Source organism: Phyllostomus discolor, chromosome 1 (assembly GCF_004126475.2).
Source record: "Phyllostomus discolor isolate MPI-MPIP mPhyDis1 chromosome 1, mPhyDis1.pri.v3, whole genome shotgun sequence".
NCBI classification, from domain to species: Eukaryota; Metazoa; Chordata; class Mammalia; order Chiroptera; family Phyllostomidae; genus Phyllostomus; species Phyllostomus discolor.
In genome coordinates, this window is record NC_040903.2 from 117,154,359 (window position 1) to 117,181,544 (window position 27,186).

General features: G+C 37.1%; 1 protein-coding gene across 1 annotated transcript in view; it reads left to right on the top strand.

Moving 5' to 3' along the window:
* The window catches only part of MYO9A (myosin IXA), a 258,914-nt gene that overhangs the window by 207,911 nt on the left and 23,817 nt on the right, over positions 1-27,186 (top strand). Inside the window, 5 exon segments of the mRNA XM_028507508.2 lie at positions 15,688-15,880; positions 17,883-18,010; positions 18,731-18,864; positions 19,642-19,773; positions 20,522-20,645. Coding sequence (XP_028363309.1) covers positions 15,688-15,880; positions 17,883-18,010; positions 18,731-18,864; positions 19,642-19,773; positions 20,522-20,645 — 711 coding nt within the window.

A 27,186-nucleotide genomic window follows, 5' to 3' on the forward strand; every position in this document is an offset into this window, starting at 1 on the left:
TAGGGGAGTCTGTGCCACTGGGCCCTACAGGACACCTACCACTTTAGGCCACACTACCAAGACATGGAGTCAGAGCTGCTCTACCTAATACATAGAAACAAACACAGGGAGGCTGCTAAATGAGGAGACAAACATGGCCCAAATGAAAGGACAGATCAAAACTCCAGAAAAACACCTAAGCAAAATGGAGATAAGCAATCTATCTGATGCCAAGATCAAAACACTGGTTATGAGGATGCTCAAGGAACTAAGTGAGGACTTCAGCAGCATAAAAAAAGATCCAATCAGAAATGAGGATACACTGATTGATATAAAGAACAATTTACAGGGAAACAGTAGAATGGATGAAGCTGAGAATCAAATCAATTGATTTGGAACATAAGGAAGTAGAAACCAACCAATCAGAACAACAAGAAGAAAAAAGAATCCAAAAAAAAATGAGGATAGTATAAGAGCCTCTGGAACAACTTCAAGCATAACAACATTTGCATCATAGGGGTGCCAGAAGAAAAAGAGAAAGAACACGAAATTGGAAATCTATTTGAAAAAATAATGAAAGAAAACTTCCATATTTTGCTGAAGGAATTAGACATGCAAGTCCAGGAAGCACAGAGAGTCCCAAACAAGATGGAGTAAAGAGGCCCACTCCACCACACATCATTAAAATGTCAAAGGTTAAAGATAAAGAGAGAATCTTAAAAGTAGCAAGAGAAAAGACCTTAGTTATCTGCAGGGGAGTTCCTGTAAGACTGTCAGCTGATTTCTTGAAAAAAAATTTTGAAGGCTAGAAGGGATTGGTAAAAAATATTCAAAGTCATGAAAAGCATGGACCTACTGCCAAGATTGCTCTGCCCAGCAAAGATATCATTTAGAATCAAAGGGCAGATAAAAAGCCTTCCAGACAAGGGAAAAACTAAAGGAGTTTATCATCATGAAACCATTATTATATGAAATGTTAAAGGGACTTGTTTAAGAAAAAGATCAAAACTATGAACAATAAAATGGCAAAAAATACATATTTATTAACAATTGAATCTACAAAAATGAACTAAGTGAACAAGGAGAACAGAGACAGAACCATGAATATGGAGAACTTTTTGATGATTGCCCTATGTGAGTGGGGTAGGGGATTAAGAAGTACAAATAGTGACCTCCTGGCACAGAAGTAGCACGTCTGACTCCAAGAAGTACAAATAGGTAGTTACAGAATAGCCATGGGGGGATGAAGTACAGTATAGGAAATGGAGTAGCCAAAGAACTTACACATGTAACCCATGGACCTGAACAGTGGTAGGGGGATTGCCTGAGGGAGTGGGGGTATGCTGGGTGGAGGGAGGCTAAGGGGGGAAATTTGGGAAGACTGTAATAGCATAATCAATAAAATATCATTTTAAAAAAGTAGAAAAATAAAAGCATGTTAGCCATGGGAGAAGAAAAGATGACTAAACTGATAGGTAGGTCAGAACTATCTAAGCATGGAGAGCAAGAAGGATGGGTAAATATGGAAATCAAAATCAAAGATGTGCGAAAAGATAAAAGGTTCTTAAATGTGTGATTGCAGTCCAGAAAGAAAGGGATAATGTGCAACACATCAAATCAGAGGCTTGTGAACCATTTTTAACCTAAATTGGAATAAATATAAAGAAAACCATACCAGTATTGTAAAGATGCCCAGTATTGTAAGTGAAAGAAAGAGAACATTTTTAAAAGCAGTCAGAGGGGGAAAAAAATAAACATTACCCAATTGAGCAATGAAAGACTGACAACTGACTTCTCAGCTAACAATGGAAGCCAAAGACAGTGACTTGGCATATTTTATGTGTTACAAGAAAATAAAGCTAACCCAAAATTCTGTACTCAGTGACAGTGGTCTTCAAAAGTGAAAATGATGTGAAGGCATTTCCAGATGAACAAAAACTGAGAATTTGTCACCAGCAGACCTGCACTAAAAGATATACTAAAGGAGGTTCTCCAGGCAGAAGAAAATTATCTCAGCTGGAAACAGAAATACAGGAAGGAATGAAGAGCAATGGAAGTAGTAAATAATATGTGTAATATAAATGAATATTACTAAAAACACAATAATATTATGTTACGGGGCTTAAAATATAGAGAGAATTAAAGTGTCTGAAAATAACAGAAATGTTGGGTGAATGGATTTAAACTATTCTAGGGTCCCTGAGTTATCTGAAAAGTGGTAAAAGTCCTAGAAATATAGTAGGCTTAAATGTTATTGATATTTTTGTAGTCTTTTAAGTAGCCATCTAAAGAATAAATAGACAGCTTAAAAACTAATAAAGATGATAAAATAGGAAAACAAAAGATACTTGATCAATTTTGAAACTACCAGAATTGAGAGAAACAGAAATATAGATCAGGTCAGACAAAGAAAAAAATTGTGGATTGGCAGAGATGGGTCCAAATATGTTGGCAATTACATTAAATATTAATAGACCAAGGAGACTTCTGGTTAAGATGGTAGAGTAGGTGAATGGTGTGCTCACCTCGTCCCATGACCACATCACAATTACAACTGAATTACAGAGTAATCATTACTAAGAACTGCCTGAAATATAACTGAACAGAATTCCCCTAAGGTATAAAGAAGAAGCTATGTCAAGACTGGTAGGCATGGGCAGGTCTTATACCCATGGTGCTGCAGTTAGAAAATGAGAGGGATATCTTGGCTGTAGAGGTCCCATGAAAGAGTGAGGGGTTCTAGCTCCACATCCAGCTCCCCAGCGCAGGGCTCCAGTGCCAGGAAGAGGAGTCATCATAACTTCTGGCTGTGAAAACCAATGGGCATTGCAGCTCTGAGTTAGATGGAGACCTCAGCATTGCAGGACTTAAAGGGGCCACTCACAGGCTGTCACTCACAAACTCACTCATTCTGAGCTCCAGCACCAGAGCATCAGCTTAAAAAGTACCAGGGAAACTCAAGAGAGGAACCAAATTGACTAACTTCAGAGTGAGGGTTGATGAGGCAGCTGTCTCTAAGATTAAGTGTTGACAGTCACCACTGTCCCTTTGTTGAGCCCTCCCCTCTACCCAGCCTGAAGGTGCTGGCAGGTGCCATCTGAATGCTTCATTAACTTGGCTAACACCATTCATTCCACCCTTGCAATCTGATACTCCAACCACTAACTAAAGGAACTATTAGAACCTTTTTTAGCTGTCTGACTAACACTGTGGACTTTCATAAAATCTCTGAAAGGTTTACAGACCCCAAAGAAGCAGCATCTGGTGGTCTCAGTGTGCCCATAGCTCTTGCTAAACAGCTCCAAGTCTGGCACTAGTGGCAGCCTGTCTCAGTTTGCAGCTTAGCTGCTCAGAGGCACCTCCAAGCTAAGCACAAGTGGCAACCAAACACAGATCACTTTATAGCTCCTACCAGAAGACCCTGGGCTGGGCATAGGCAGTGGCTGATCTTGGCCTGCACCAGGGCCCTCCCAAGAGGCCCCAGAACCAACATACTCAGTGGCTAGATTTAGACCACACAACAGCACTGTCCAACCACCTCTACAAACAACACACTCAAAGGGTTGACTAGTCACCCCCCTCAAGTTAATCCCATTCTGTGGGGTTAGCTCTGCACAACAGCTCCTCCACTGTAGTCACGGCCGTTCCTCACAGCCACTCAGACTGAGGGTTAATTCCTCACACTGGTGTCAGAACAGTAATCAACGCTCAACTACGAAAGGAGGGCACATGGAACACCCCTGGAGCATCCAGCTAAGGTGACCAGGGAGACTGCACCACTGGGATCCACAGGACACTCTACCAAGACTAAGAGACATAGAAGATCTATCTAATACATAGAAAGAAACATGGTAAGGCAGCCAAAGTCAGTACACAAGAAAACATATCTCAGGTGAAAAAACAGGACAGGAAAAACAGAAAGAACTAAATGAAATGGAGCAAGCATTCTACCAGATACAGAGTTCAAAATACTGGTTATAATGATGCTCAGTGACCATAGGGGAAGATTACATGAAGTCAGAACAACAGAGAGATAAGAAACATAAAATGAATAGAAAACATAAAGTACCAGAAATGAAGAATATGATAACTAAAATGAAGAATATATTAGAGGGAATCAACACTGGATTACATGAAACAGAGGATTGAATTAGTGATTAGAAGACAGGATAATAGAAAACACCAAAACAGAACAACAAAAAGAAAAAAGAATAAAAAAAAATGAGGATAGATAAGGGACTCAGACAATTAGTCCAACATTTAACAAAAGAAGAGAGCAAGGAAGAGAGAACCTATTTGAAGTAATAATGTTGAAAAACTTCATTGTCCTGGTGAAAGAAATAGACATAGATGTCCAGGAAGTATAGAAAGCCCCAAACAAGATGAACCCAAAGAGCCATACACCAAGACACATCATAGTTAAAATGCCAAAGGTAATGACAAAGAGAATCTTAAAAGCAGCAAGGAAAAGTAGTTATCTACAAGAGAGCTCACATAAGACTATCAGCTGATTTCTCAACAAAATTGATGTAGGATAGAAAGGATTAGCATGAAATATTCAAAATGATGAAAAGCAAGACCTTACAACTAAGATTACTCTAGCAAGCAAAGCTATCATTTAGTATCAAAGGAGACAGAGAGAAGATCTTCCCAGACATGAAGAAGCTAAGGGAATTTGTTACCACCAAACCATTATTACTAGACATGTTAAAGGGACTTCTTTAAGAACTTAAAAAAATGTGAGTAATAAAATGATGATAATAACTCTGTACCTATCAGTAATTACCTTTAAATATAAATGGATTAAATGCTCTAATCAGAAGGCAGGTGAATGGATAAGAAAACAGGATCAATACATACACTGTCTATAAGAGACCCATTAAATATCAGAAGACACACACACAAAGTATAGGGATGGAGGGAGAGATTTCATGCAAATGGAAATGAAAAAATAGCTGGGGTAGCTGTTGGTATGGTAGGCAGCTTTGGCTTCCCACCCTTCTGTTCCAAGATGGTGGGCAGTATCTCATGTTTGGATTCCACAATACTCATATGGTCAGCCAGGGGCATCTTGGGGCAGACTTACCACTTGGGCCCCAGGGAAACATTTCTAAGAAGGAAATTCATAGCCATACAGGCCTACCTCAAGAAACAAAAGAAGTCTCAAATAAACAGTCTAACCTTGCACTAAAAGAAACTAGGAAAAGAGAAGAAACAAACCCCAAAGTGAGTAGAAAAGAATGAAAGAATAAAGATCAGAATGGAAATAAACAAAAAAGAATCTGATAAGACAATAGATAAGAACACTGAAACCAAGAGCTGCTTCTTTGAAAAGAGAAACAAAATTGATAATCCCTTAATCAGACTTACAAAAAAGATGACTCAAAGAAATAAAATAGAAATAAAGGAGTAGACAACACAGAAATACAAAGGATTATATGAACATACTACAAACAGTTACATGCCAACAAATTGGACAACCAGGAAGGAATGGATAAACTGCTAGAAATGAACAATCTTTCAAGAACAGAAGTGCTGAGCAGACCTATTACAAATAATGAAATAAAATCAGTAATCAAAAAAAAAATCCCAACAAACAAAAGTCCTTGTCCAAGTAACTTCACAGGTGAATTTTGCCAAACATTCTAGAAGAATTTATGCCTATCCTTCCCAAACTATTCCAAAATCGTGGAAAAGGAGGAACGGTCCCAAGTTCATTTTATGAGGTCTGTATTACCCTGGTTCCAAAACCAAAGACATTATAAAAAAAGAAAATGACAGGTCAATATCCCTGATTAACACAGATGCTGAAATCCTCAAGAAAATATTAGCATACTGAATTCACCAGTACATTGAAAAGATCATACACCATGATCAAATGGGATTTATTCCTAGGATGCAAGCTTGGTTCAGTATCTGCAAATCAATTAATGCAAAAATAGCACATAAATGAAGTGAAGGATAAAAATCATGCTGTATCAATAGATGCAAGAAAAACATTTGGAAAAATGCAAGAAAGAACTTTAACCGAGGAGGTATAAGACATTGAAGAAAGAAATTAAAGAAAATACAAATAAATGGATGGATATACTATGCTCATGGATAGGAAGAATTAACATCATTAAAATGTACATACTAACCAAAGCAATCTATAGATGCACTGTAACTGCTATCAAAAACACTAGTGACATTTTTCACAGAGCTAAAATAAACCTAAAATTTTTATGGAACCACAAAAGACCCTGGATAGCCAAAGCAATCTTGAAAAACAAGAAGAAAGTTGGAGGTATTATGCTACCTGATAACAAACTATGCATAAGACTGTAGTAATTGTAAAAGCATGGTACTGGCATAGAAACAGACACATAGATCAATGGAACAAAATAGAGGACCCAGAAATAAACCCACACTTGAATGGTCAGTTAATATTTGACAAAGGAGGCAAGAATATACGATGGGATAAAGACAGCCTATTCAGAGTTGTGGCCAAGATGGAGGCATAGTCAGAAACACTTTGTTCCCTCACACAACCAAAAAAAAAAATGATAACAACCCATTTAAAAACAAAGAACATGAATCAGAACTGACAGAAAAACATTTGCATGGAAGTCCAACGGCCAAGGAGTTAAACATTCATGCAGACAGTAGGAGGGGCAGAGACAGACAGCCAGGTGGAGAGGACAAGTGGCAAGGCAGCAACTGGAGGACTGTGTGGACGATCCCACAGTCTTGTGAAGAAAAGCCAGGGGAAGCAACAGGGGAGGGACACGGACCACAAAACCGAAGATGTCAACCAAACTAAAGACTCAAAACCGAGGCTATAAAAAAATCTTCAGAGGTTGTGGCTGCAGGAGAAACCCCCAGCCTCACGGGAGAGTGTTGGAGAGACCCACGGGGTCCTAAAATGTACACAAACCCTCCTACCTGTGAATCAGTACCTGAAAGGGCACAACCCATTTGTGGGAAGTGTGGGAAGTAACAGAACGTGAGACAAGAGTGGAGCAAGTGGCATTGCTCCCTCTCTAATCCCTCCTCCACAAACAGCACCACGACACAGCAAAGAGGGTTGCCCTGACCTGGTGAATACTTAAGGCTCCACCCCTTACCACGTAACAGGTGCATCCAGACAAAGAAATATGGCCCACATGAAAGAACAGACTAAAACTCCAGACAAAGAACTAAGCAACGAGGACACGGACAACCTGTTTGATGCAGAGTTCAAAACACTGGTTATCAGGATGCTCACAGAATGGATTGAGCTCAGTTGCAAAATGAAGGAAGAAGTGAAGGCTGTACAAAGTGAAATAAAGCAAAATATACAGGGAACCAACAGTGAAGGGAAGGAAACCAGGACTCAAATCAACAATTTGGAGCAGGAGGAAGAAATAAACATTCAACCAGAACAGAATGAAGAAACAAGAATTCAAAAAAAAGGAGTAGAGGCTTAGGAACCTCTGGGACAACTTTAAATGTTCCAACATCTGAATCATGGGAGTGCCGGAAGGAGAAGAGGAAAAACAAGAACTTGAAAACTTACTTGAACAAATAATGAAGGAAAACTTCCCCAGTCCATCAAAGGAAATAGACTTCTAGGAAGTCCAGGAAGTTCAGATTCTCCTGAAGAAATTGGATCCAAGGAGGAATACACCAAGACATATCGTAATTAAGTTACCGAAGATTAAAGATAAGGAGAGAATCTTAAAAGCAGCAAGAGAAAAGGAGAGTTACCTATAAAGGAATTCCCATAAGACTATCAGCTAATTTCTCAAAAGCAGTTTTACAGGCAAGAAGAGGCTGGAAAGAAGTATTCCAAATCATGAAAGGCAAAGATTTGCATCCAAGATTACTCTATCCAGCAAAGCTATCACTTAGAATGGAAGGGCAAATAAAGTGCTTCCCAGATAAGGTAAAGTTAAAGGACTTCATCATCACCGAGTCCTTATTATATGAAATGTTAAAGGGACTTATCTAAGTAAAAGAAGATGAAAAACCATGAACAGTAAAATGGTAACAAACTCAAAACTATCAACAACTGAACCTAAAAAACAAAAACTAAGCAAACAACTAGAACCGGAGCAGAATCACATTTATAGAGATAAAATGGAGGGTTATCAGTGGGGAGGGGGAGGAGGGAGAATCGGGGGGAAAGGTACAGGGAATAAGAAGCAGAATGGGTAGGTACAAAATAGACAGGGGGAGGTTAAGAACAGTATAGGAAATGGAGAAGCCAAAGAACTTACATGTGCAGCCCATGGACATGAACTGTTGGGGGTGGAGGGGGGAGCAAATGCTGGAGGGTAGGGGGGGTGCAGGGAGGAGGGGGATAAAGGGCAGAAAAGAATGGGACAGTTATAATAGCATAATCAATAAAATATATTTTTAAAATGACACTCTATTAATAAATGGTGCAGGGAAAATTGGACATATATACAAAATAAAACTAGACCACCTTTTATACCATATGCAAGAATAAACTCAAAGACTGATTAAAGACTTAAATGTAAGACAAAATCTTAAAACTCCTAGAAGAAAACACAGGCAGTAAAATCTCTGACATTTCTCTTAGCATTTTTTTCCCTGATACGTCTTTTTGGCCAAAAAAAGACATATCAGGGAAAAAATAAACAAATGGGATCACAGCTATCTTAAACTTTTTTGCACAGCAAAGGAAGTCATCAGCAAAATGAAAAGATAACCTACTGAGTGGGAGAAAATATTTGCCAATGATCTGTCTGATTAGGGGTCATCCAAACTATATAAGGAACTCATAAAACTTAACACCAAAGTAAAAATAATCTAATTAAAAAATGGGCAGGGGACTTGAATAGACATTTCTCAAAAGAAGACATACAGATAGCCAGTAGATGTACAAAAGGATAGTAATCACTAACCATTAGGAATTGATAAAACAAGTGAACAAACAAAACAAGAAGTCGTGATACAAAGAACATTCTGATGTCTGCCAGATGGGAGGGAGGTTGGTTGATGGGTGAAAAGGGGAAGGGAATACATTGTACAAATTGCCAATTATAAAAACATTCATAGGTATGTAACTGCAACCATAGGGAGTATAGTTAATATTGTAGTAACTATGTATGGTGTCAGGTGGGTACTAGACTTAAGGAGATGATCACTTCATAGGTTGTATAAATGTCTAAATACTATGTTATATACCTAAAGCTAATATAATATTATATATCACCTATAATTGATAAAATTTTAAAAAGAAAGGAAAACTTTTCCAAAGCTATAATAAACAAACAGCATGTTGAAAAGAAAAATTGTTAGTGGACCACATACTTTGTTGTTTTTGTTTTGTTTTTTTGACCACATACTTTTAATTGAAACACTAGGTTAAAACCAACTGAAAGATTTCAGTGATACCTTGTTTGTGAGAGAAAGTATACTTTAGGACAAGAAACATTATGTCAGATAAAAATATTTTGTAAGGAGAAAATGATCATCCCTTCAGGGAGATAGATAAAAATGTCATCTTTAAAATTATTGTAGCTTTAAGACCTGACAGGTCTTAAAATTCACTAAAGATGCAAGTGATATGAAAAGCAAGATTAAATACTTGACCTAATTCTAATGTATGAACCTCACATTCTACAACTGCTTGACTATTCAGTCTTATCAAGAGCACATGGAATAAAATGGTGAACAAGAGAGGGATGTACGCTTTCACCAATCTTATTCAACATACTAGAAGTCCTAGCCATGACAATCCTACAAGAAGAATAAATAAAAAGACATCTAGATTGGAAAGGAAGAAATACAATTGTTATTATTTGCAGATGACAAGAGACTGTGTTGAGAGAGGCCCCAAAATGCCATAAAAAAAAATGGTAGAACTGATCAGTGAATTCAGTAAAGTAGCAGGATACAAAATAAACATCCAGAGATCTGTTGCATTCTTATACAACAATAATGAAGTATTAGAAAGGGAAACTAAGAAAAAAAGCCTATATTCACAATTGCTTCCAAAGGAATAAAATACCTAGGAATAAATTTAACCAAGGCTGTAAAAGACCTGTACTTGGAAAATTACAAGATATTGGAGAAAGAAATTGAAGAAGATACAAGTAAGCGGAAGCATATACCATGTTCACGAATAGGAAGAATTAACATCATTAAAATGTCCCCATACTACCCAAAATAATCTATAGATTTAATGCAGTTCCTATCAAGATACCAATGCATATTTCACAGAACTATCACAAATATTCAAAAACTTTATATGGAACTACAAAAGACCCTGAATAGCCACAGCTATCTTGAAAAAGAAAAAGTTGGAGGAATTATGCTACCTAATATCAAACTATACTACAAAGCCATAGTAATCAAAGCAGCATGGTACTAGCATAAAAACAGGCGTACATATCAATAAAACAGAATAAAAAGCCCCAAGATAAACTTATGTCATTACAGTAAATTAATATTTGACAAAGGAGACAAAAACATACATGGAATAAAAATAGTCTAATAATATATAGTATTGGGAAAACTAGACAAATACATGCAAAAATGAAACTAGACAATCTTCTTATACCATATACAAAAATAAATTCAAAATCAATTAAAGACTTAAATGTTAGACTCAAACAATAAAAATCCTAGAAGAAAACATAGGCAGTAAAACCTTAGACATTTGTTACAGCAATATTTTTTTCTGATATACCTCCTCAGGCAAGAGAAAACAAAACAAAAAAAAATTAACAAATAGGACTGTATCAAATTATTGTAAAATATTTTTCTCAGCAAAGGAAAACATCAACAAAAAGAAAGACAACTTTCTGATTGGGAGAATATATTTGCCAATGATAACATCCATTAAGGGTTTAATAACCAAAATTTATAAAGAGCTTAAAATGTTCAACACCAAAAAAACAAACAATCTAATTTTAAAATTGGCAAAGGGCCTGAGTAGACACCAAAGAAGACATACTGATGGCCAATAGACATGTGAAAAGATGTTCAGTGGAATCATCAGAGAAATGCAAGTTAAAACCATAGTGAGATATCACTTCACACCTGTCAGAATGGCTTTCATCAGTAAATAAATGAGTGCTGGCAAGAATGTGGAGATAGGGGAACCCTCCTCCTCCACTGCGGTTGGGAATGTACTTTATTGCAGCCACTGTGGAGAGCAGTATGGAGTTGTCTCAGAAAATTAAAAATGGAACTGCCTTGTGACCCAGAAATTCCACTTCTGGGAATTTATCCAAAGAAACCTGAAGCACTAATTCAGAAGAATATATGCATCCCTGTGTTCATTGCAGTGCTATTTATGGTAGCAAGATTTGGAAGCAGCCCATGTGTCCATTAGTAGATGAGTGGTTAAAAATGTGGTACATTTATACAATGGAATACTACTCGGCTATAAAAAAGAAGGAAATCTTCCCTTTTGCAACACCATGCATGGACCTGGAGAGCATTACGCTACGTGAAATAAACCAATCTAAGAAATACATATGATTTCACTCGTATGTGGAATCTAATGAACAAAATGCATTAACAAGCAAAATAGAGACAGACTCAGAGAGAATAGGATGACAGCTGTTGGGAGTGGGGTTAGGAGCATAGATTGGGGGAGGGGAGGGTAGAGAGATTGAACGAAAAAAGAAAGTAAAAGAGATAAAATTCTTGGACACAAGCAACAGTGTGATGATTGCCGGGAGGAAGGGAAGCTGGCATGTGATTGGAGAGAGAGGTCGAGGAGGGTATGGGGGGGATAAATGGTGATGGAAGTGGAAGGAGACTTGACTTAGGATGGTGAACATGTAGTACAGTGTTCAAATAATGTGTTACGGAATTGTGCACTTGAAGCCTGTATAATTTTTGTTAACCAGTGTCACCCCACTAAATTAAAAAAAAAGGAATAAACCAGAAATAAATCAACTTTTTCAAAGACTAGAAAAAAAAAGAAATGAAATATTGAGTATATTTTTAGCAGAGTTGAATTTATGTAAAAATCAATATAAGTATAACTAGACAGTCTTCATATGTTTGGAAATTAAACAGTATACTTCTAAATTACTGATACAATATAAATGGAAAAATATTTTGAGTTCAATAATAACAAACATGACATAGCAGAAGTATGGCTGTAGCTAAATTTGTGATTAGAGGAATATTTATAGCTTTAAATCGTACATTAGAAAAGATTAAAGCATAGAAATGATCTCAACTCCCATCGTTAGAAACTAGAAAAAATATTAAACCCAGAGACAGCAAAGGGTAGATAATAAAGAGAAATAAATGGAATCAAAAGCTTTTGTGCAAGAGATAAAATGTATAAAGACACATTGGAGGTCTTTGAAAAGCCTAAAACACTAAACTCTTAGCAAGTGATAAGTTTTTTAACATGAAGTGTTATTTTTCAAGAATAAAAATGCCATGTCACTGCAGATACTACATATGTTATAAGGTAAATAAAAGGCTGTTATAAATACCTTGTTAGCAATAAATTTGACAGTTTAGACTAATTGAGCAGATTTCCACAAAAGCACAACTTAGCTAAACTAAGCCAAGAAAAAATAGAAAATCTGAAGAGTCCTATTTATTAAAGTAGAATATATAATTGAAAATCTTCTGACAAAGAACTCTCTAGGCCCAGATGGTTTTGAAAATTATATTAAAATAAAGAAACATTACAAACCAGTATATGAGGTCTGTCCAGACGGTATTTAGCCATATCATATGAAAAATAGAGACATTTATTGAAGAAGATACAAGAAACATTGTACATAGGACAATGACACCTCAGTCCTCTTCAAAGCAGACACCTTGGGACCTCACATAGTTCTCCCAATAATCATAAGCTGCCCTGTTGTATTTTCCTTAATTTCAAGGACAGTCTGAAATCTCTTCCCTTTCAAAGATGATTTTAGTTTGGGAAAAGCCAGAAGTCTCAGGGTACCAAGTCTGGGTTGTAGGGGTGCAGAGTCACCTGGTTGACTTGATGTTTTGCCAAAAAATTCAGTAGGAGACGTGATATATGAGCAGGCACATTGTCATGATGAAGCTGCCAGTCACCAGTTGTCCATAGCTGTGGCCTTCTGAATCATCCAAATAGTTAGCCAGCCCAGTCCTTCCTGATCTAGCCGTTTCACTTCTATAGTTCCCTAATACCAAATGAATCTGTTGTTTCTGTTTTATGTATCTCCACTCACTGAAACTACTAGTCTTAGCATTAGTCTTAGACTTAGTGACTATTTCTTACTTGATTTTGTCTCTTGTTACCTAGCATGTAAGTGACAAATGTATTAACATAAGACTAAAAGGAGAAATTAAGATACATTTACGTAATATCTTAAATGTTAGATTCAGCAGTGTTGGCACCTTTTATTTAATATATAGTTGTTAGCCACTGTAGGTTTTAGAGGATAATAAAGTAGATTATATACACTTTTCAGTGTATTAAGTGAAGAGAAAATGGATGTGGGGAGATTGATCAAGAAGCTGTTGGAATAGCCCAAGTGGTCAGTGATACAGGTTTGAACTAGGGTGATGGCACTGAGAACAGGAAAGAAAGCATAGAGTGTATCGCAGGAGTGTAAACTCATTTTCAGTGGGGGCCGCATCAGCTTCGCGGTTGCCTTCAAAGGGCCGAAATAATTTTAGGACAGTATAAATGTAACTACTCCTTAACTGTTAACGAGTTGAAATTATATTCAGCCCTTTGAAGGCAACCACAAGGTTGATGTGGCCCCCAGTGAGAATGAGTTTGACACATTACCCTGGTGTACTGCTTGACTAAAAGAACTTGGCACTGATTGGGTGCAGATAGGAAGAGAGAGTGGGGTGCACAGTGTTGGATTAGGTAAGGAGAATGAATGGTACAGGAGAAGAAGGAAAGGGCAAAACAATTTATAAAAAGGGTTTTTGTGTCAGAAATAATACCTGGCATTTTTCTTTTCTAAGAATTCAAATAATCTTAAGGATAAGCTATTCTTTTACGGTCACATAAACTATAGTTAGTAAAGTATGATAGATACAGTATCAAAGTAAATTTGTTTTTTAAGCATTATGCTAAGTGAAATAAGCCAGGCAGTGAAAGACAAATACCATATGATCTCACCTTTAACAGGAACCTAAACAACAAAACAAAGAAACAAGCAAAATATAGTCAAAGACACTGAAATAGAGGACAGGCTGACAGTGACCAGAGGGGAGAGAAAGGGAATTTCAGGGGAGAATGGGAAGGGTTTACAGGAACAAATATAAAGGACACATGGACAAAAATTAGGGGGGGGTGGAAACTCAAGGGAGGTGGGGGGATGGGTGAGTGGGCTGGAATGGGAATAAAAGGCAGAAAACTACTTGAACAATGATTAAAATAAAAAATAAATTTAAAGTTTTAAAATTATTTTTTATTTTTAAATTTTATTTGTTTATTTTTAGAGAGAGGGGAAGGAAAAGAGAAACAGAAAGAGAGGGAGAGAAATACTGATGTCCCCAACCAGGGACCTGGTCTGCAGCCGAGGCATGTGCCCTGACTGGGCATCGAAATGGCAGCCTCTCAGTTCGCAGGCTGGCACTCAGTCCACTGAACCACACCAGTGCAGGCTTACAGTAAATTTTAAAAAGATCTAGACTACTAACCTTGGGACAATCTGTGTGTGCCTCTGTTTTAGCTGTGCCATCAATGTGTAGTTGAACTTCCCAGAGGTTTACATAAACATTGAAACATTGTGTGTGTGTGTGTGTGTGTGTGTGTAAAGCCTTTCATTTAAGCCAAGTTCAATGGAAAAGTATGGGAATGAGAATGGATTGGAAGTTAAAATTCTGGTTGGTTCTCTTTTTTTGTATTGTTTTCCTTTTTTTTTAGTGTTGTACAATTATAATTTGTTCCCCTTTTCCCACATCAAAACATTCCTATGCTTTGTAAGTTACTGAATATTCTAACTCATATCAAATTAGACTTTCTAATGGTACCTGTTAAATGTTTAGGATACATTTAGATCCCTTCTCTATTGCCCACATCCCACCTTTACATGAAGAGATTTTTTTTAAATATGGTAAGGTTTTTTTTAAAGATTTTATTTATTTATTTTTAGAGAGGAAAGGGAGGGAGAAAGAGAAAGAGAAACATCAATGTGCAGTTGCTGGGGGCCGTGGCCTGCAACCCAGGCATGTACCCTGACTGGGAATCGAATCTGCGACATTTTGGTTCTCAGCCCGCGCTCAATCCACTGAGCTACACCAGCCAGGGCTTACATGAAGAGATTTTTAACAGAAAGGGAAACAGCAGCCTGCTGCCACTACCTTCATTCTTCACCCCAGCATTTTTTGGGGTATATTCTTAGTGGGAGAAGATGGAAGCAAACATCTCACTTATTTATACTGTCAGCTTTAACCATGATTCCCTTTCCTCCTAACTTTCATAATTATGCTCATAAAACTTCAGGGAAACAAAAAGTAGCTCCTCTTAAAGAATTGGTTAAACATCCCTGGCTGGCATAGCTCAGTGGATTGAGCGCAGGCTGCGAACCAGTGTCGCAGGTTCAATTCCCAGTCAGAGTACATCCCTGGGTTGCAGGCCATGGCCCCCAGCAACCGCACATTGATGTTTCTCTCTCTCTCTCTCTTTCTCCCTCCCTTCCCTCTCTAAAAATAAATAAATAAATATTTTTAAAAAGAATTGGTTAAACATGTTTAAAGGTATTTGAACATATTTGAAAACAAAAATCCTCTTTTGTTTAGTATGATCCAGAGCTATCATCTCGACAGTTTGGGGTTGAACTGTCCCGTTTGACAAGTGAAGACCGAACTGTTCCTTTAGTGGTGGAAAAGCTCATAAACTACATTGAAATGCATGGACTGTATACAGAAGGTATTTATCGAAAGTCTGGTTCAACTAATAAAATCAAGGAGCTTCGACAAGGTCTAGATACAGGTAAGATGGTGCACTCCAAATCAAGACCAAATACTTTTATTTAAATAGGTCATTTTGTGTTCTTAGAGTTTTCACTACATGTTGATCATTTTCTTATAGCCAGAAGAATGTAATTTTTTCTGTGGTGCTTGATTATCATTTTGTGGCTTCCTAAAGAGACTTGTTTTTACATGGTCAATTCAGCAAACATATATTGAGTGTGTCATTGATACAAGGTATTATTAGGTACCTCAGACCTATCTCATTTAACTTTCTTAACAGTCTAGTAAGATCATGATAGCTATAATTTGCAAAGAAAAAAATTTAGGCTCAGGGAATTTAAATAATGAGCTGTCAGTGATGATGCAGGGCACTGAGTTAATGTTTTTGTAATAATCTTCACGACAGTCCTTTGAATTAGGGATTATTATCCCTATTTACAAATAAAGAAACAGAGGTTTACAGAGGATCTTGTCCAAAGATTCATCACCGATAAGTGATCAAGCTGGAATTTAACTCCACATCTTCTGAATTCAGAATCTAAACGATAGCCTATTAATCTCTGTTATTTTGACTACCAGTGCTGGTTCTGATGCATCTTCCCACCTTCCTACATTGATGACATATTTATTTAAAGTTAAAGTGATATTAGTGGTTGAACATGTATCTGTATACAGCTCTGGCCACAGCCCTGGAATATATCCAGGGGTTGACTTGGATTTTATTATCAACCTGTACTCTTTACCACTATTGAGAAGGAATACGTCTTTTTTCTTTAAGATTTTATTTATTATTATTATCTTTTAAGATTTTATTTATTTATTTTTAGAGAGGGGAAGGGAGGGAGAAAGAGAGAGAAACATCAGTGTGTGGTTGCCTCTCACGTGGCCCCCAGTGGGGATGTGGCCTGCAACCCAGGCATTGCCCTGACTGGGAATAGAACCTGTGATGCTTTGGTTCGTTGCCTGCGTTCAATCCACTGAGCTATGCCAGCTAGGACGATTATTTATTATTTTTAGAGAGAGGGTAACAGAGGGAGAAAGAGAGGGAGAGAAACATTGACGTGAAAGAGAAACATTGATTGGTTGCTTCTAGTATGAACCCTGATTGGGGACCAAAACTGCAACCTAGGCGTGTGCCCTGACCTGGAGTCAAATTGGCAACCTTTCATTTTGTGGAGCAGCATCCAGCCAACTGAGCCACACTGGTCAGGGTGGAATAGATCTTTTTGAATCACAGTTCTGTTCAAAGCCAGTCTGTGCATAGCCAAGAAACCTAACCACATACCTTACCCTTCTGGTTTTTTTTTTTTTAATGAACAAATCAGTGAGAAACGAATCGGTATGGGAATAATAATAGAAGACACCTAATAAAACTCAAACACAAGGTTCTGTCTACAGAAACTTGGTCTACACCAGTTTAAAGGAAATTGCCATCTTGTTTCTTGTACCTTAGTCAGCACAAGTGAAAAAAATCAGTCATTCTATATCCTCCCAACCTTGCCAGTAAACCTCTGTGGAAACTCCATAGGGAGTTTATAAGTGAAACAAAATAAAGGTGTTTCCTTTATATTTCCTAAGCTCAATTATTACCGTCCTTTTTTCTCTAAGAATGACTTAAAATCACCTTTACTTTTTGAAAATGTCCTCTGGGCCTTTTGGCCATTTGTCATCTAAAGCACTGTCACCCAGTGTGTGGTTCAGGGACTAATGCACAGCAAGGTTAAGTACAGAAGTTGAGAGCAAGCACTTAGACACTGGTAGAGCGGTTTAATAGTGCTTTGATATGAAAACATAATCTTTTACACATGGATCAGTCTATGACAGGTTTGGAAAATAAACTGTTCCTTTACTAGGGTTAGAAGCACTGTTCCAAAGGATGGGATTAGATTGTAGAAGATATTAAGTTAGTCAGTCTAATTAAGAACATGAACCTTCCTTCAGTGATGACAGTTTCTAAAGTAGATCATTTGAATCTCTTTGGCATGTTTTGTCTTTGTTATCTAACTCTTATTTATAAATAGATGCTGAGAGTGTAAACCTAGATGACTATAACATACATGTCATTGCAAGTGTATTCAAACAATGGCTTCGTGATTTGCCCAATCCACTCATGACCTTTGAGCTCTATGAGGAATTCTTCGAGCTATGGGTAAGCATGGCTTCCTGGATTTGAGGGAAGGCCTAGACTTGGAAAGGAGGGAATACCATGTTCATTATCAATTACTTAGCCATCTTCTAGTGATTCAGTCCATATAAATCAAAAAGTAAACTTCTTATAATTAATACAAAACTATCAGTAAATGTTAACTTCTTAAGAGACTCATTCAAATTTTAGTGTCCCAAAAAGTTTTCTCAGTAAGTCACTTACTTAGTTGCTTCTAAATAGGATATTTAAGGGTTGGCTTAAGATCATTTAAATTGTGAATCTGGGCAAGAATTCTGTGTAAAGCTGGCTATTTTATGCCAGGCCTAGCAGGTAGTGGAGTTTAGTTTTTTAGTACTATGTGTAGACTATGAATGAAGGCCTAGGAGTATATAGGCCTTGAAGCATGCTTCTCAAAGTCCCATCAGACTGATTTATTAAATTATATGGCAGTTGATTACTTTTAGTGGGGGATCAGTTAGTCACCAAATGCTTGAAAAACTAGGGTATCTCTTTCTCCTTGCTGTAATCAAGGATTACTGGAATATAGATTAAACTCCGCAGACTCCTTAGTGAACATAAAACTCAAGAAATGAGAGATTAGTAGTAACTATGAGTTACCTGCCACACAGGTACAGTTGCAATCTCCCAAACTGTAGAGCCAGTCTCCCCTGCTACCTGGTGTCTGTCAGGAGGAATATGTAGAATATAAGAAGGGATAGTCAGTCTTATTTGCTGCTCTTACTGTGTTTAGGTCTTCAGGAGAGGAAAGAGACAATCCGTGGTGTATACTCTGTGATTGACCAGCTCTCTCGAACTCATCTCAATACACTGGAACGCCTCATCTTTCATTTAGTCAGGTAACTTCAAGAAGCAAGGGAATGTTTAACAGTTTCCCTTGGGTTTTTTTTTAAGTAAATGAAGAGCTCCTCTATTTGGAAAACTAGACAGATATTTTCTTTCCTTGGGCATAAAGTCAGTGCCTCAAATGGGTCGTTAATGGTTCCTTGGAGCAGAAATCCTCAGACTAGTTGTACTGTATGGCAGTTACTTCTCTTCCCTATTTGAGCCAAGTAAGAACTTCAGCCTCAGGGTGGCACTGTGTAGCCTAACCTATTATTTAAATCCTGAAGTTTGTATATCTGTATACATAACCTTCATAGGAGGTAAGTTCAGGTGGTGCTTAGAAACTGACTGACTGACTGACCAAAGAGACTTCAGTAGTCTCTCTTCCCGAGTGTAAATATAAGCAGCAGTGGGAAGAACACCATGTTTCTTTTTGGATAAATATGCCTCTGAAAATGCTTTAATGTCTCCACCCCACATGCTTCAGACATATCCTTCTGGTGATGGTGACCTTGAGCCATGGGTCATAGATTTCCCTCGATAAGCTATCTAGTGGCCTGAATTTCTTCAAGGAAATAACAGAGTGAAAGTGTATTTTCCAAAGTCAAAGAAACAACTTTGGGAAAAGCCTGCAGCATCTCCCTTCAGCTGTTATGAATATCCTTCAGTACTATGCATTTGATGTCATTCATCTTCTTTCTCTTCATCTCTTGTACATACCTCCTTACTATTTTCCATTTTTATTCTTATTTCACTTGGGTGTTCCATTTTGTTTTGTTTTTGTTTCTTAGGATCGCTCTGCAGGAAAACACTAATCGAATGTCTGCTAATGCTTTGGCCATTGTGTTTGCACCCTGCATTCTCCGCTGCCCTGACACCATAGACCCACTACAAAGCGTGCAGGACATCAGTAAGACTACCACGTAAGGCCAGTCACGATCCCCTCTATAAGACCCCAGGGACTTGAGTTAGTGTAGTTACTATCCAGATAGTAAACACAGTGAATGATTTTATAAGCTCAGATTATTTTTAAAAGATTGCTGCATACCTTGAGGCTTTTTATGCTGGAGATGAAAAAAAATTCTTTACTGTCTATTCAACTGAATATCATTTGTTTTAAAGAAATTTATTTTTTAAATTTGGCTTTTCTTTAGGAATGCTATAGTTTCTAAATATATTTTAAAATTCTGATTTACCAAATTATGTACATTTGTATCTTTCTTTAATATAGTCTAACTGTAGTCTTATGGCTCTGAATCTCTTTGTTCTTAGTACTTCATATTCCTGTATTTCACCTTGGCCTTTTTTTGGGGGGGTGGTGAACCTCTGCTTTCCTCTGGAGTCATGGTTCTTAACTTTGATTGCAAAAGGAGCTTTAAAAAAATACTGGTCTTGGTGTCCTATTTCCAGAGAATTTAATCTGATTTAATTGTTCTGGAGTGTGGCCTGGGCATTGGGACTTAGAACTATTCCTCAGACAGGTACTAAAGTGCAGCCAGAGTTCTAAACCATCATTCTAAAACATCTCTGAGCTCATAAAATAAGGGATGTTGATTTTTCTTTCATCCTCCTACCATCTACCACACTTAGCTGGAAAACAGCCTGTGGGTACTATAATTTATTTGATTTACTTCATCTCTTAACAGTTTTCTCTCTTTCCTTCTATTTCAGCTGTGTGGAGCTGATTGTTGTGGAACAAATGAATAAATATAAGGCTCGTCTCAAAGACATCAGTAGCCTGGAATTTGCTGAGAATAAGGCAAAGACCAGGTTGTCTCTGATTCGTAGATCAATGGTAAGATGTACAACATGAAATCATGGGAAAATAGGAGCCTTCCTAGGATTTAAGTGTGCATTTATGGTGGAGAGAAAGATTATTTTCTGAATCTTTTTCACATGGAACAAGTAAAAAATGATCATCAAATCTCAGGGCACTGTGGATGCCTCATGTTTGATTGTTTAGCTCTCTTTATTTGTGTATACAGAATATATGTGCAGTTAAATGTGTAGAATTTTAAAAATCAAGTATAGGGATTTGAATAAAATGGTGGTGGTTTAATAATCTTCCATGTTTTCTTTTCCTGTCCTTTCTATGAACACTTAACCTATCTTAACTTTTTTCCCTACTTCCTTCCACCATCTAGCCCTACCCTCAAACATGTCCCTTTAGGTGGTCCTGCCAGTACTCCTGGGATGTAGAGAACTTAATCAATTGCAAAATATTATTCATAAGGAAATGGAATTCCATCTATGAGCCTACTGTTATCAAATAAAGATTATTTAAGAGTTTATTGTTAGGTTTTTAAAAAAACTTATTTCCTCCACTTTCTGTTTAATATTTTCATTTGCAACCAGTGTCCTATATATAGATAATTCCAGTTCTCACTGACCAATAATCAGTAGGATCTGGGTAACTGGAAAACTACTGTGAATTAAAGTTTAATTATGGCCCATTTGCTACCCTTTCCCTTAATTATAAAACAAAATTGCAGTGATGAACTTCCACTCAGATCCCCAGTAAATCTCTAAAGAGAAGCAGGGGCCCAGCAATACTAATTCATATCTTCATAGTTAATATTTAGATTAGTAACAAAGTAACTTTGTTCTTCATTCACTATTGAAACTTTTCTGGCACAGAACAAGTGCTCACCAAATGTTTGTTGATTAAATTAGCAAAAGGTCTTTTCTAAAAACAAATCTTAACATAGACTTTTACCAGGCAGTAAAGGTTTTAAATAAAACCCATTACAGGACACTATGTAAATCTTTTCCCCAGAAAATGAAAAAAAAAAAAAACCAAAACGAAAAAAACATTTAAAGTGAAACTCTTTCTGTAGTATCAATCTTTAAGAACTCAGTTCTGAGAGGCCCAATTTAGCAGTGCTCATCCAGGGAGGGAGGGAAGAGACCTTTTTTTAAAAAGCTACTTTTCTTTTTTTTTAATTCTACTTTTTTCACTACCATTTATCCCCCTTAAACCCTACCCCCTGCAGTCACCACACTGTTGTCCATGTCCATGAGTCCTTTTTCCTTTTTGCCTGATCCCTCCACCCCCAACCAACCTCCCCCCACAAATTTTCAAAGCAGGTGGACCAGCTGTGCTTTTTTTGCTGGTGCTGCAGAATAAGTCCATTTAAAGATTAACCTTCTCTTTTAATGGGGCAATGACATGTACATTCTAACCTTCTGCTTTCCTTTTATGTCCTTCCTAATCCAGAAACCTGTACTAATTGCAGTTAGATTTATGAGCATTACCCGCAATTCAGTTCTCGGTATGTATTAATATTGCAATGTGTCACAGCCACTTTACATATTGTCTCTCACCCATCCAGGAGTTGTTCTCCTCTGTCTCTCATCCATGCTTATCCATACTCCGTGTGCAGCCCCAGTTCTGGTCCTCCTTCCTGACCAGCCTTTACTTGCTTTCTCTTCCTCTCTTTCTTTAGAACCTTCATTTTCCTTCCTCTGAATCATGTGGTTTGAACAATCTCCATTTACAATATACTCATTTTTCCTTTGTCAGATAAGCCTCTTAATGGTGGTTTCTTCTTTGGTTGGATTATTAAAAGGTGATTATTGAAAGCATTGACTTGTCAAAGTAATTTCTGCTTTTCTGAGCTTTGTTTTCATGTCTCCTTCACTTTATTCCTTGAAGTACCTATTGCTACTTCCAACATCCTCCATTATTAGTAATGCTTATATGTCCATTCATTCCTGTGGCTTTGCTGGTATCTTTCCAGATATCGAAGGATGGTTGTTACCATTTAGTATTTTCAGACAGAACAGTAAATAGTAGTGAACAAATGGATGGACAGGTTCTAGACTTCAGTATCACAGTATCGTAGAGCTCATACCAGGATTTGATTAATTATACAAAAAAGAAATGGAGAGTTGGAACGCCAATATATAGGGAAACTAATTTCAGAGACTATTTATGTGTAACCAGTTCTTTGAAGATCTCAACTTGCTGGCATATGAATACATATCAGTTTTACTTTTTATCTAGTAACTGCTTTCTACCTCTACCATGCCAAACTCTCCTTTTCTACCATAACAACATCTTGTCACTATAATATTTAAATTCTGTAGTCTCATCCCAGTATTTAAGACTTAGTTTTTTCATATTATAACCCCAGTCGAGGGCTTGATGTGGTACTCTTTTATTCCAGGACAAACTGACCTGAATCTGGGGCTGAAAACTTAGGGGTAGGCGAGTAGGGTTTTTTTTGGTCACACACTCTGCCCTCTCTTTTTCTTGTGCTTTTTCTTCCTCTGGTGTTAAAACTGGGAAGGGTGGTAGGGGAGGCAGAATTCTGCATGGTGTCCCAGTGTTGAGGTGGCAGTCCTCCTTCTTAGTTGTTGAACAGTAATCTCCAGCTTATTGTCAACAGGCTAAATGAAGATGAGTGGTAGCTCCAATGTACTCTGCTGACAGTGAGCTCCATCCTTATCCCATTTCCATAGGCATTGGCCATCCCTTGCAAGACGTGGTAACATCTTCTGGCTAAACCTGACTGATGGCATTCATACCATGTGACTCTGCTATTTTTCTTTTTGGGGGAGTTGGAGGGGCAAGACTTTATCTAATCAGATCTATCTCCTGTGGCCAATTCTAGTGTCTGCAGGCACATTGAGGGGAAGCTTACATTTTTTTTATACCTGTTGGGAACCAATGACTCAAGGTGGGCAATAGTCTTGCCTATCTCTCTACCTGTTGCTTCCTTACCACATTCTCCCTTTCTCTTCTCCCCTGTGCATATAATCGGGACAATCAGTAAATCTTTTGCCTATACAGATAACCAAACGGGGATGGAAATACCAGTGTGCCTTTCTTTTAAATGACCTCTAACTTTGATTCTTATCCTCTGGAATCACATATGACAACTGCTTTTTTTCCACCAAAGAGGGGTAGAATATCCTCTTTTCATAAAGTCTCTGTTCCCCTCAAAGTCCAATAAACCCCTCTTTCTTTTCAGCCTTTTTAGATTCTCATTAAGGGAAGGTATTACAAATATTGACAATAGGGCAGGTCAGTAAACCAGTGTCTCAGTAAGCCTTAAGAGAAGAGGCTGCTACCAACTGCTGTTGGCTCCTTGAAGCTAAAAGAAGAGGTACTTAATTATTCTCAGCTTTGGATTTAGACACAATTTTGAAGCAAGAGGAAAAGTTCCACTTAACTTCCTATTGCATATGCATTTAGCTGTAGAAAAGACTTCAGGCCAAGTCTTAAGAATAAAACTGTGTGTTTAGGACATAGTATGATATTCAGTAAGCATCTATGGAATTGAATCTAAGAATTGAATGTAAGCGAGATAACAGTAAGTTAAGGATATCCACTGAAAATAGCCTGACTACTAATCAAAGTCAATAATTTTTATGTATTCATACATTTTGAAACATACTATTTCAGATACAGTAATGGCTTTTCTGAAGTACAGAGTGAACTGCATTTATAAAAATATGTTTTTTTATTGCTACTGTGAAAAGTCATATGAGTTGGGGGTTGAAAGATGTGTAGTAATTTAACAAATGAAAGAAAGAGGGGACGACAATTCCAAAGTCAAGGAAACATGAAAGAGCAAACTATGAATAATAACAACCTTGTATAGCTAGAACAGGTGTGGAAGTGGCAGAAGAATTTGGAAAGTAGATTAGAACCAGGTGGGCAAAATTAAGGCTTGAATTTTCTACTTCAAAGCATTTGGGAGCTATAGAAAGATTTTTTAAGTAAGGGAATATCACTATCAATGTGTCTTTTGGAAGATAGCTGGTAGCATTCTGAAGAGTAATGATTATAGATGGGCAGGACTGACAGCATCATTTAGAAGGCTTTTGACTTGTAAAACATATTTGCCATCACTAAAATAGGTTGAATCCTGATTATTTCATTTTGAAATGATTTTGAAAATATAGATGAAACTTGAACAACATGAATTTGAACTGCACGAGGTAGGGTCACTTATATGTTGGGGTTTTTTTCAATAACTAGTCAGCCTTCCATCTCGCCAGGCTGGGAGTCATGCATATGGAGGGCTGTTTGCATGCATTGTATATGCCATTTTACACATGGCACTTGAGTATCCATTGATGTGGGGCAGGAGGTCCCTTGTGGGTACTAGGGGGCAACTAAAGTTTTAGGGAGTCATAAGTTATCTGTGGATTTTGGACTGAGTGGCTGGTTGGTACTCCCTAACCTCCGTGCTGTTCAAGGGTTAAATGTATGTGTTTCTCCTACCATGTGGAAAGAATAATTAGATTTATGGTACATAATCTTAGCTAGGCTATTCTCAGTCTAAGATTGCAGTATATGATATATGTATAGTCCATCTAGTTAAACCTTTTCTATAACAACTCTTGTTACTTATGCTATAATTCCAAGTATAATTATTGATTTAGCACTATTTAGGCTAATATAATATGAAGAATATAATTAATATAATGTTTACTAATATGCAAGGCCCTCACAAATTATTCTCTTAAAGATGTCTTACACAAAGGTTTTCATTGCCAAATAAATTGGGATATAATGTGTTATACTTCTAACCCTTTGATGGAGTGTTTTGTTTTGTTTTTTTCATAATATATCTAGTTGAACAGGGGCTCTAAGAAAGGATTTAGCAACAACAGTCTTATTTCTTAAAATAGTATTAGTTGCTATATTTACTTAGTTTGGAATTTTTAAAATGCTTTGAGCCTTTTCAGGATTTTCCTGCTGTACTTGTCAGCATTTCTTGCTGTACTGTCAGTGGTTGGCAGTATTGGTTAATTTTGTATATTCTTAACTTACTAAAGTTCTTTAGTTCTTACTAAAGAACTTCCTGCATGTCTGTTAGAAATTTGCATACCTACATTTCTCTGTTAATGTGGATAAGTAGATCTGTGGGGTTAAGCTTGAAATTACACTAAAAGAAACAAGAATGCCCCCTCCAAAAGTTAAGTATTAATAATTTGAAAGCCAGCAATTGATTGAAAAGTAGCAGCTTTAAGGAGCTCCAAAGGAAAGAGATATTTTAAGTGTGGGCTTAGACTGAATTAACTCTAGCAAAGGATCCTGCCATTTCTTTTCCTTTTTTTTTAGCAGATTTTTTAAAAATCCTCACAGAGGATTATTTTTATTGATTTTAGAGAGAGGAGCGAAAGAAATATTGATCAGTTGCCTCTCATACACACCCCAACCCAGGACCAATCCTGCAGCCTTCTTCCATTTTTAAAAAAAGGTACAAGGCAATGCTTCTGCCAACTGAGCTATGTGACCAGAGCCGCCATTTTCTTATGTATAGTAGTGCGTGATATGTAAGTCTGCTGGTCACATTCAGGTAACTTGACATAGTAAGAAACAGATTCAGAGAATGAAGATTTTCTCAGAGTATAGAGGCATTCTTACCATTTCTAGTACTGACCAGCAGGTATTTTTTATGGTGTTATCTTTTTAAAATATAGATATAATTGACATATAACTAGTTTAAGGTATACAAACATAATTTGATATGTGTATGTGTGTGAAATGATTACCACATTCAGTTTAGTTAACATCCATCACTCATATAATTGCAATTTTTTTCCTTTGTTGAGAACTGGTAGTGTTATCTTTGATAACACTGCAACCAGAAGACTCCTACTGTTTTTCCCTAATCCCCTTCCAGAGATCATTATGGTGTTCGAAAGGCATTACTGAAGATGCGCATGCAGAAATCATGCAAGGGACAGTGCTGAGGAATATTAGGCACAGGATCTTTTGGGAGAATAGGCAAAAGGAGACCAATATTAGGGTTCTTTTTTTGAAAAAGAAGCACCTCTTACAAAGCCTTGGAATCTTTTTCTGTCAGATGAGGGCAAACAGAGAAATTATATAGGGAATTCTTTTTGTGGATGAGAGGAAGAACTACAGTAATATCTGGCTAAGGAGCTGGACTCTCTCCAGGAGGCCTGCTAATTAGGCTTGGGGGAATAAAGGCAATTCCTTTTACGACGAGACAATAATATAAGGATTACTGTAGTCTTGAGATGATAGGATTCTATTTAAGAGAAGAGGAGGTAAAGAGTTCACAAACAGTAGAATGATCTAGAGGGCTTGTGTGTTTAGAGAATAAAAGTACAGAGTAGTAGACAAGAATGAATTCTGTTGGCCCCTTATGTAATTTTGCTGCTAGAAGTTACCTACAGGTCTATCATTTATATTTGTAAAAAGTCTCAGTTCACCCATATCTTCTTTTTTAAGGAATTCTAATTTTAAGTTTCATACTAGCTTTTTTTTAACATATCATCATACTTAGTATTTTAAGGAAAGCTTTCTAATTTCTCACCAAGACTTGAAAGATAAACTATTGTACATTTAT